General features: G+C 34.9%; 1 protein-coding gene across 2 annotated transcripts; it reads left to right on the plus strand.

The window, feature by feature from the left end:
* The first annotated feature begins 890 nt into the window (after positions 1–890).
* Positions 891–11,157, plus strand: LOC103984012 (uncharacterized). 2 transcript variants are annotated; one of them, XM_009401405.3, is made up of 14 exons: positions 891–1,247; positions 2,387–2,463; positions 2,886–3,044; positions 4,889–5,102; positions 5,252–5,338; positions 5,434–5,573; positions 5,859–5,939; positions 7,069–7,133; positions 7,349–7,524; positions 7,838–7,968; positions 8,057–8,144; positions 8,970–9,183; positions 9,791–9,897; positions 10,288–11,157. In XM_009401405.3, exons 1-14 carry the CDS (start codon positions 1,080–1,082, stop codon positions 10,810–10,812), a joined length of 2,232 nt encoding a protein of 743 aa, XP_009399680.2. In that variant the 5' UTR covers positions 891–1,079; the 3' UTR covers positions 10,813–11,157. The 2 variants fall into 2 exon arrangements, with proteins under 2 accessions (XP_009399680.2, XP_009399681.2); XM_009401406.3 differs by having other exon boundaries at positions 1,196–1,247; positions 2,908–3,044.

The following is an 11,157-nucleotide window of genomic DNA, read 5'->3' on the forward strand; positions in this document are numbered from 1 at the left end:
TATAAATATAACATTTTATAATATTTGTATTATGTTACATCATTATTCTGGTATCACTGAAAATATTATAATACAGTATAAAAACACTAACTATATTGGTTTCATATGGATCGATCTATAGCAAAAATATATATTCTAGATATTAGATAAAAAAGATATATTATTTACAAATTCTGAAAAAAGATTGTTATTAACATCCTCTTTCTTTGTATTGAAAACTTTTACTATTAATAATCCCTTCAAAATTATTATTTTTTAATTTATTACCTATTATTTTTTTCTCCTTTCTTCTGTCTCTCATTCTTGAATATTATTATTGGAAAATAGAAAAAAAAAATGATGAAAAGCACTTCTTGAAAAAAAAAGATGAGTTTTTTTTAGAATTCATGCTTGAAATTTCATATTCGTTATACATTTATTTATCCGATATTTATGGTAAAAAATGCACAATATTCGATCCCAATAAAAAGTCAACGTAGATAGTCTTTCCGGCAAACTAATTGTAAAGTTAGCATTAATCTTTGTATACTAATTCTAATTTTGTTAGGAAATTGAAATTAATTAGATTATTTATTTTTTTATTTTATTTTAATATTGCGTTCAGGATTTATTAAATATTTGATATTTCGGAAATCATCCATGAGAGTTCTGTCAACGACAAATTTGAACTATGAAATGTGTATATACAGTACTTCTGAGGGCGTACTTGCGAATATAAACTTTAAAGAGTTATATGTTCATAATACCGACGATGTTTTTGAGGAGTATATAAGAAGATATGTATACATGAAGGGTATAAGTGAAAAGTTCTTTCTTTTGTATTATTACGTAATTATAATACATTATATATTCAACAGAGATCTCCAATGGCATTCGGCTTTCCTCTCCGTCGCTGCCTTCTCCTCGGCCCCCTCCCCCATCCCCTAGTCGTCGGCTCGTGAAATCGGATCTGCTCCTCTTTGACCCGTTCCACCATCGTGCCCCGGGAGGCGGAGAAGAACAACACGCACAGGGCGGAGCCGGAGGAGGAGGAAAAGGAGAAGAGAAGGGAAGGGAAAGGGGAAAAAGGAAAAGACAACATGTGGGTGTTCTATTTGATATCGCTGCCGCTCACCTTGGGGATGGTAACGATAACCTTGCGCTACTTCGCGGGGCCGGACGTGCCTCGTTACGTGATCCTCACCGTCGGATACGCCTGGTTCTGCTCCCTCTCCATTATCATCCTCGTCCCCGCCGACATCTGGACCGTACGATCTCGCCTGTTTGCTTCTTCCTCTTTCTTCTCTTTTCCCTTCGGTTGAATTTGGTTATTGGATTCGATCGAGTTGTACGATTCGTGATTGAATTTGATTGAATCGGTTCTGTTTTATCCCCGGATCGTGCTGATCTTCATGTTGTATCGACTGATGTGGCAATTCTCCTTATGTTTTGGTTTTTGATTTATTCTTTCTAAGGTTGATTCCATCTGTATATTTGGGAAGACCAAGCGTTATTTTTGTTTGCTTTTTCTTGATTTGATGTTCTGGGGTTGTAGAATTGGCTAGGATTTCCATATGAAATTTAGATGTTGTTGATGCTCCACAAGAATTTATTGTAAGTGCTTAAATTGATTAAAATTATAGCCCAGTAAATGAGATTGCTACAGGTTGAAGAAGCTTGATATCTTCATTGTGGTTTATTTACGATAGATGATCTCAATCGTGAAACTTTCTATATAAATTTGGATCTTGTTGTAAAGTCTATGGAGTAAATTCTCTCTAAGACAATGTAGCTGTAAATCTCATCAAGTTCAGATCCTGTCTTCTTGAAATAATAGTGGCTTATGTTAATCATGATGAGATCATTGACAGCTAGTTATTCAGTTGACCTTTAGTTATCATAACAGGGTCAGATTTAGGTTGGGATTGTATTTTTGACTTAGCTCTTTATGACAACTTTGTGCCTCAAAGATGAATACAGGTTTTTGTTTTGAACATTGTCTCTTCTACTCTTTGCCTAGACCATTCCTGACTTGAAATTTTTGAAATCTACTGGTGCCTTGTTAGAATTGCTTCCTTCTTGCATGAGGATAAACTTTCTTACTAAACTTCTATTTATCGAGAAAGCTTCTCTCATTGATGAAATTGTTGACTGGGAATTGTACATGGATATGATGAGCTTTAGTACAATTGCTAACACTTTATTGTGATGGGTTAGATCTTGATTTAAGAAATAAATTTAAATAGTGTTACGAGGTTCCTTCTATTAATCTTGTTTCCATGTAAAAGAAATTGTTGCTGCTAGCCTATCACATGATAAAATAATTGTTTAATTTAGCTTATGTATAGCACATCGGCCTTTCATTCTCTGTATTGTCCTAATGGTAATATCCTAATTTGCTTTGCAGACAATTACCCAACATTATAATGGAGGCATTGCTTTCTTTTGGAGTTGGTCATATTGGAGTACATTTTTGCTAACATGGTATGTAGCATTTTTTAACCTTTTCTTTTGTCTATTATCCCTTTCTTAAGGCTTCAGTTTATTGTGGTGTATCTTATCATGTAAAGTTGAGGCAATTATATTTGAGGATGGCAGCGTAGTGTGTTATCTACTTTATAAAATACTGACACTTGAAGAACCTCTTAAATATTTTTTGGGGTTACTAACCATTATGTACCACTCTGACATGGTTCGAGTGTTGGTATTGGTTTTGTATTGTGTTATCTACTTTATAAAAGTTTGTACATTAAACTTTTATATCAACTGTATTCAATTGCATACTGGCTTTCATAATGTTCACATACAATTTGTAATGTCTTCTAATGGTCATATAAAGATTTATATTTCCATTTACCAGTTTGTTTGTATTAATCGTTTTAAGTTTCATTTATCTCTCTAAGCAGGGCTGTGGTTCCTACTATTCAGGGTTATGAAGATGCTGGCGATTTCACGGTTAAAGAAAGACTTAAGACAAGCCTGCATGTGAACTTGGTCTTTTATATAGTTGTTGGATCTATAGGCCTTTTTGGGCTTATTTTGCTCATCGTCATGCACAAAGTTTGGTATATTACATATTACTTATTCAATTATTACAGATTCTTTTCTGCATTTTTTTGGTTAATGTGACTACTAATTTCAATAATAGTTCATGTCGTCCTACAGATTTTTCAATTTAGAGAAACATGTGTTTTCTTAGAACTTGCTAGTTATCATGTTTATTTGATTGAATATATATACACACCCATATATGTTGCACTGGAAGACACTTATTCACCATATGTTTTATTTTAATATTTGTGCTACAATACTACTATTACATTCTAATTCTTCACAAGTTTTGTGATTCTTCTCCACTTCTTGTTAAAGCATAAAAGCAACAAGTTCAGCCAATTTACATCTTCTAATGTAGTCTCAGGATCAAACCGATTGAGGTGGTATCTATTAAGAAGGAGGATATTAGGGAAGAGGAACTATGACAATAATCATAGTCATATTAGGAAGGAAGAATCATAACAATAATGTTAGTCTCGCATCTATTAGGAAGGAGAAATTATGATAATAATCTTACCATGATTTTTCCAATCATTGCATCATTGGTGTGTATATTTTTGCATTTATTCTTGATTTGTATTGCTGTCAAAATTATGTAAGTTTCTTTTTTCATAACATTTTCTTGTGTATGTATTTCATTATTGCGAGAATTATATGATTTTGATAATTATATAAAATAGTAATAATATAAAATTGCATATTCCAATAATACAATGATTGAGAGAATCATACAAGATTGTTACTATTGTTTTTCCTTCCTAATAAATAGGATGGTTGAGAAAATTATGGTTAAGATTATTGTCATGATGCTTTCTTCCGTCTATTTTTCTTGTTTCCAAAAATCCTTTTTCCTAATATTCTCTTTCTCAAATCTCAACCACATCAATTGGTATTGGTTGATCTTTACTAATCTGACCAAGAACCATATTGTGACATATAGCTCAGTGATAATATGCCCCATTCAGTTTTACTTTTTTTTGTTCAAATTTCAATGATTTCTGATGGTATAGGTTGACATACTATTTGGTATACCTATACCTAACTGGTCCAGTTGTCAAAATTTGGTATTGATCGAGATTTAAATGCTTGGGTGGTGTTACATCTTTTATTTGTTGAGTGGGAAAACAAATGGTTTTATCCACATTTCTGAAGTAATTTGTTATGTTTTTCACTTAATTCATAGAGCTGCTATAAAATATAAGAATTACGAAATCGTTGACTTTAATGTCAGTACAAGATCTCTCTCCCATTTTAGCAAAGAGGGGGAGGCCATGGGTTTTGCAATTGGGTTTTGGAACATGTCATCAGGATTTATGAATTCTTCTAAAGGTATAATAAATAAATAAATAAATATAAGCATCCAAATAAAACACCTTTCTTTTTCAATAAACTTATTTCTCACAAATACTAGACATGTTACATTTAGTGGACTCATGGGCACTATTTAATTAAAAACAAAATAAACTTATTTCCTAATCCTACCCTGTTTTTTTTTCTAGGGTTGTTCTGGATGAGGTTGGAAAGTTTGATCTGGGCCAACTCTGGTCAAGATTGATTCTAGTTGCTTTGGACTGATCTATTCAATTCCTGGATTGGCCTGATCTATCCTTGCTGGTCTCTGAGTGGATTTATGATCCAATTTATTTCATATTTTAGCAATTCTAACTGGCACTTGAAGTAGTACCTGACTTTAGACCATATAATAACAAAGGATATGAGGATAAAATATGCTCCCATTATGTACCCACTCATATATTTATTTGCAATAGCAGCTTCTACATCAGTTTGTTGTCAACATCCCTTTGGTGTTTGATATTCCTTAATTTTGTCTAATAGTTGATTCCTCTAACAACAGGAGTGGTGGTATTGTGGGCTTTGCTATGGCTTGTTCAAATACATTTGGGCTTGTGACTGGTGCATTTCTTCTCGGTTTTGGTCTTAGTGAAATCCCAAAAAGCATCTGGAGGAATGCAGATTGGACTTACCGCCAGAAAGTTCTCTCTCACAGGGTTGCAAAAATGGCTGTAAAACTTGACAACGCTCATCAAGAATTTTCAAATGCAATTGTGGTTAGTACTTCTCTGTTTTCCATTTTGGAAGCAGTCATGATCTTCCTTTGCATGAAAGAGAAATGAATTGACCTATTCAGTTTGAGTATAACTGACAATTAGTTTCTATCATTATTACTTACATGTTTTGTATTTAATTTGTATTTTAGGTTACACAAGCTACCTCCAATCAGATGTCAAAGCGTGATTCTTTAAGACCCTACATGGATGTTATTGATAAAATGTTACTTCAAATGGTAGTGATTGCTAATTTTGAAAAGAAAAATTATTTGACAAAATGCCAATTTGGAAAGTTCTGGTTCACCAGGCTTTAAATATGACATTTTTTCAGCTAAAGGAAGATCCTTCTTTCAAGCCATCAGGCGGTAGACTGGGAGAAAACGATATGGATTATGATACGGATGATAAGACGATGGCTGCACTTAGACGTCAGCTTAGGAAAGCTCGAGAGGAGTACTACAGATACAAAAGGTTTGGCTCATTCATGTTTAGGTTCTTTCTTTATATGTATTTGCATTATAACTCAATTTGCAATGGGTTGATACAGTTCTTACTATAAGCTGGAAATTTTGATAAATGCATTTCATTCTGTTTCTTTTCTCTCTATTAGTTAGTTGCGAGTGATATTGGAAGCTAGGCCTATAGAAACTGATCTTAGTAGCTTGTTGATTAATTCAGTTTTTGCTATGCGACTTAAGATGGAAGAATATGTTTATTTCATTTTAATCCTCACTGGCATTTCATAAATGCTTGCAGTGAATATATGACTTATGTGGTGGAAGCACTTGAGCTTGAAGATACGATCAAAAATTATGAACGCCGTGATTCAAATGGATGGTTCGTCTTTAATTTTCATTTATGTTTTAGCTTTACACAACTTGTTGACCAAACATAATGTGTTATTTTCACATTTTTGCCTAAAGGAGTGTCTTCTTGCTTGAACCCTTAGGCATCAGAATTACAGGAAAACTCTAATTTGTGCTTCAAGAACATTACTCCTTTGTAGCATCTACAGTGTTAACACACTTACTGCAGTGTCTCAGGAACAATATAACAGTCAATTCTTCTCATCATTTGCCCTGCACTTCATTGTTTTTTATATCTAGCTTGGTTGATCTATATATGACTTTATGTTATATCTTGGCTTAGAACTCAATAAATCCAACTTTCCATCTACTTCTTCAATAGAAAAGCTAAATAAGACGTGGCAGCAGGAAAAAGGAGGAATTTGGAGCAAATTATATTTACTATTGTTTAGTTTCACTAATGCTACTTATTACCAAAGATGCCCGTCTGAAGAACCTCAGTTCAAGGAAAAGTAGGTGGCTCTTGAAGCAAGATCTCTAGTTAGAGACAAATGCATTCCCTCGTTTGAAGAGAGATGATCATCGGACATGATTTTATTACTTAGGATGATACAGTTTGAGTGTGTGTTCTGAATACATAACAATAATTATTTAATATATTCATTTAAAACAATTCACGTTATAATCTTCTCAAAATGTCCAGGTAAAACTAAAAACTTCTGCTTAAACAAGAGGATCATAGTATGGTTGCCTGGACAGCTTGTGCTTGATCATATTGGTTGGCATGTATACTAGCGGAGCATTGGCATTAAGCATCTTACTTGTAGTTCCCCTTTCTGGTACAGTAACATGCTACAGGACAATTGTGGATAACACTAGTGTATGCAATGTACACAGGTGCATGTGAACTTGCATGCATAACTTGCATGTGTCAGCAGGAACTTGCATAACTCAGGTGCCATCCATCAAAAAACCATCTCTTTTGGAAGAGCTGGCATAGGATTGACAGAAAAAAGTGTAACTCCATGGATTCACATGAGGCCAACAAACTGATTTTGATTTTTCATTAGTCCAAGTGAAATGGACCAAGATATCACAATATCATTACAACTACTGATGTTATTCTTTTAATCAATGTAATTTGATTGTAATTATTGCAGGAAGTACATCTCAAGTTTTAGAGAAAGCAGAACGGGCACACTAGGATCCTCTCTTGATATTGTTGGTAAATTTCTTTCCTATATTAAAGAATTAGGCTATTCTGTTTTTCTTTTTTTTCCTAAGATAAAAGTTGGAAAGCCAGCCTAAACATTTAAGTACGATTGCAAATCAGTTTCTACTTTCTAGTTCTATTTTTAATATGTACTTGTAGCAATAGGGTTAAGATGAATTATTTGTCTTATATTTGAAATATATACTGATAAGGAGATAGCTTTGCAGAGTTACTATGGCGCTGTATATTGAGGAAGCAACTGCAGAAAATCTTGGCAGTGACACTTGGTTGCATGTCAGTTGCTATCCTGTTGGCTGAGGCTACCTTATTACCAAGTGGGGTTGACCTATCCCTCTTCTCCATTCTCATAAATGCTGTGGGAAAGCAAGAGGTGCTAGTCCAGGTAAAAATCTGGAAAATATAACATTATTTCTATTCTTTGCCTCCTTTTGTATTTCAAATCTAGATAGGGATGCATATAGAGTAAATGTAGATTAAAATGACTGGTTGTATTCTCTTATGTTTGCCTATTTGATAAGGGGTTACTTCTCCATGTATAATGTTTACGCTAAGTAAGCATTTAGTTCATTCAGACCTTATCTCTCTTTTCAGGGCTTTTAAGTAGTTCAAGATTGAATCTTGTTCTTTACTTATGGACTTTGTATTACTTGTATTTATGTTTAGAGCAGTTCAATGACAGCAAATATGCTTTGCAGATAGCTGCTTTTGTTCCTGTCATGTACATGTGCATTTGCACATATTATTCACTATTCAAGATTGGAATGCTAATGTTCTATTCATTCACTCCAAGACAAACAAGCTCAGTGAGCTTGCTTATGATATGCTCGTAAGTATTTTCTGTATTTATTTGATTTCTAACGTCGATCAAGATTTTCATATTTCATGATGCTGAATATTGATCCTTTTTTTGCCAGAATGGTAGCGCGTTATGCACCTCCGATTTCTTACAATTTTCTAAATCTTATTCGTCTTGGTTCCAATGCAAAAACAATATTTGAAAGGGTAAGTGCTATTGTAATTTAATATCTTATGTGTTCTTCCATGAATCATTGGACTAATGCTGGTAAGTGTCAATCAGAGGCAGATATTCCTGGCTAAAAGTAAAAAAGATGACTATTGTAGGGCAAAAGTGAAACCAAAGGGATTTTGCGTGAACCTGATCTCCTGGCACACCTCATGATAAATGAATCATTAAAATTCTTGAGATTAATTGGACCAATGGGGTTATCAGATGGTACAGCTAGTCACTCGCTATGCACCACTTGTAGGTGCATGGCATGTATGGGGAATGAACAAACTGTGGATGGGTTCACGACTTCACGTTGGGATCGAATAGAACATTAGCCTAACATATTTTGCAGTTCATTTCAACTAAATAATAATAGGCAATTGATTAACAACGTACGAGGAATGGATTGTATGGATTGTATTCGACCATTTAAAGCAGTTCATACTTCAAAATTATGATTTATAACTACATTTTATTCTTCTAGTAAGCATGCCTAACGATGCTAGGTGAAGGATTAAGTTGTTTCTTAATCTACAGTCAACGCAATATATCAGCCTTTCTTCATTGTCAAGCATCGACATCAATTAGCAAACTTGATCGGATGTGTTTGGTTTATAGTTTTATATATTTAAATTTTTTCTTGATTTTCTTTTGCCTTATCTACTTTTGCTCGTGTAGAGGTTGTCTTTTTTTCTCCATTTGATCAACCTTTCAGGAACATATGATGGTAGTAATTTTAGGGTTGTTAATTCAAGATTTTTGTATCATATCCTGTAATTATTTTGCCCATGACAGTTGTCTTTCGATTATGAAAACAGAGAATGGGGAATATCGATGATGCGGTCCCTTTCTTTGGAAAAGGGTTTAACAAAATCTATCCACTTATCATGGTTGTTTACACCCTGCTGGTAGCCAGCAATTTCTTTGACCGAATGGTTGACTTTTTTGGAAGTTGGAAAAGGCTCAAGTTCCAAAGTGAGGAAAAGGATATGGATGGGTTCAATCCTTCTGGCATTATAATCCTGCAAAAGGGTAATTTTTTTTTATACTCTCTCACAATTGTGCATGCTTAATTGATTTTTGTTGGTGTTTTTCTGGTTATTTACTAGCATGCTAAATGCAGTTAATTGGAGGAACCTAGTTTTGCCCCTTAGTACTTGCTCTGACATAGTAAAAGATTTGAATACGTATTTTTGAGCTTGGTACCAAGGCCAGCTTTTGTCTTTGTCTGAAAAGCAATTTGGCTTCAAGGTCCTGATATGTTGGTTTTTGTCTTTTCATACTATCAGTATGCTCTTCCCAAACCACAACCAAGAGAAGGGAAAGGGATGAGTGCTTTATGAGTTATACTAATTAGCGTCAACTTTGTTTTTGTTCATTAAGAACATTACTGAATCTTTCTCTTAGTCGAGCTTTCCACTGTTCACATTTAGGCCAGTATTTGATCGTACTAACACTTCCGATACATTTAATCATGCTTTATTGCTATTGGCTGATGGTGTTTGACTGGCATTATAAATCCTATAGGACTTGTAGGCCTTGTGACAATTGTAGTTAACAATCTTCTCACTGGTCCTTTGAGAATATATTTGGGAACCTAAATGGACAAATCTAATATCTGAATTTTTGATCCCTTCAGAAAGGTCTTGGCTTGAACAGGGGCGCAAAGTTGGTGAGCAAGTTGTGCCATTAGCAAGAAATTTTAATGGTACAGATGTCGATGTCGAGTCAGGCAGTTCACCACCAGTAAGTAATCTCGCTACTTGATGGTTTCATCATAAAAAAAATCATTCATAACTTGAAAGCTACATGCTAGCTTCTCATAGAAAATGGTTAGATCCATACATTTTACTTTTGGCTTCTGTTGGGTCCACTGCATTGAGTCTGAATGGATCACCATCCGGGCACTTCTATTCCACAACATAATTATGTTTTGCTTGGCTTGAGAAGATTGAAGCAACAAACAGAAAGGTTATTTGATTGTTCAAACTTCAAACCATAGGGACGTTAGGATCATGAAGTATAGTTGTAATTCTAAGAAAGATTTGTCTGTTTACACTTGCAAAAATCATGTTTGCTTTTATCCTTTTCATATAATTGATCTTGTTCCATGTATTCAACAATTATCTCATTCAGGGCAAGGAGGTTTTGGAGGTGAAAGCAGCATCGGTCCTACCGAAGGAGAACAGTAACGGGATTCCACCTAAACCTCCAAAACAAGATAAGCGGAAAGACACTACCAGCCATGAAGCTATCGTGAACAAGTATGCAATGATAAGGGAACAGCAAGTGAAGAAACCGGCCAGCCCTGCATTGAAGGAAAAGGCCACATCCTCAGCTTCTGTGTCTTTGCTTGAGGCAGGCAACTCCCAGAGGCAGTCCGATGGCCCAGCAGTGGGTACCACCTCAGGATTAACTTCCACATGGGCATCAATGAAGAATGGTTTTCAGAACTTCAAAACTAATTTGGGAGCAAAGAAATTCTTTCCATTGCGCCAAGTTCAGGAGACTCCACTCCATTCTCGTGGCTCTTCTTCTGAATCCTTGGATGAAATTTTCCAAAAGTTGAAGCAACGTCCAAGTAAAAATCAAGATGGGGATTTCGATTTTGATTTCGACGACAACGATATGGGCATAACAGATATGCGCTCTACCAGATAGCTCCTGGCCTATTCATGAAGTAAAGCAGAACAAAAGGAGCTCAGCCAGAGAAAGTCTTGTTGTATGAATCAAGCAAGTGTATAGACTGGACAGCCAGTCTGCGATGAAGTCAATTTTTCTTCTCTTTTTTGGAGTCAATCCCTATAGTTCTCGGGAAGCCTCCAATAATATATGTAGCAAAAGGTCTATACGTGTTCGGTTGAACCACCAAACTAGTTGGACTCGGAAAGATAGCGAAAGGTCACAGTTGGTCTCATAGGGTTCACCTATCATTTCTAACATGTACATTCACATGATTTGTATGTTTGCTTTCGTGGAGAGTGCAATTTAACTAGTTTTCCATGA

This window comes from Musa acuminata, chromosome BXJ2-5 (genome assembly GCF_036884655.1).
Source record: "Musa acuminata AAA Group cultivar baxijiao chromosome BXJ2-5, Cavendish_Baxijiao_AAA, whole genome shotgun sequence".
NCBI classification, from domain to species: Eukaryota; Viridiplantae; Streptophyta; class Magnoliopsida; order Zingiberales; family Musaceae; genus Musa; species Musa acuminata.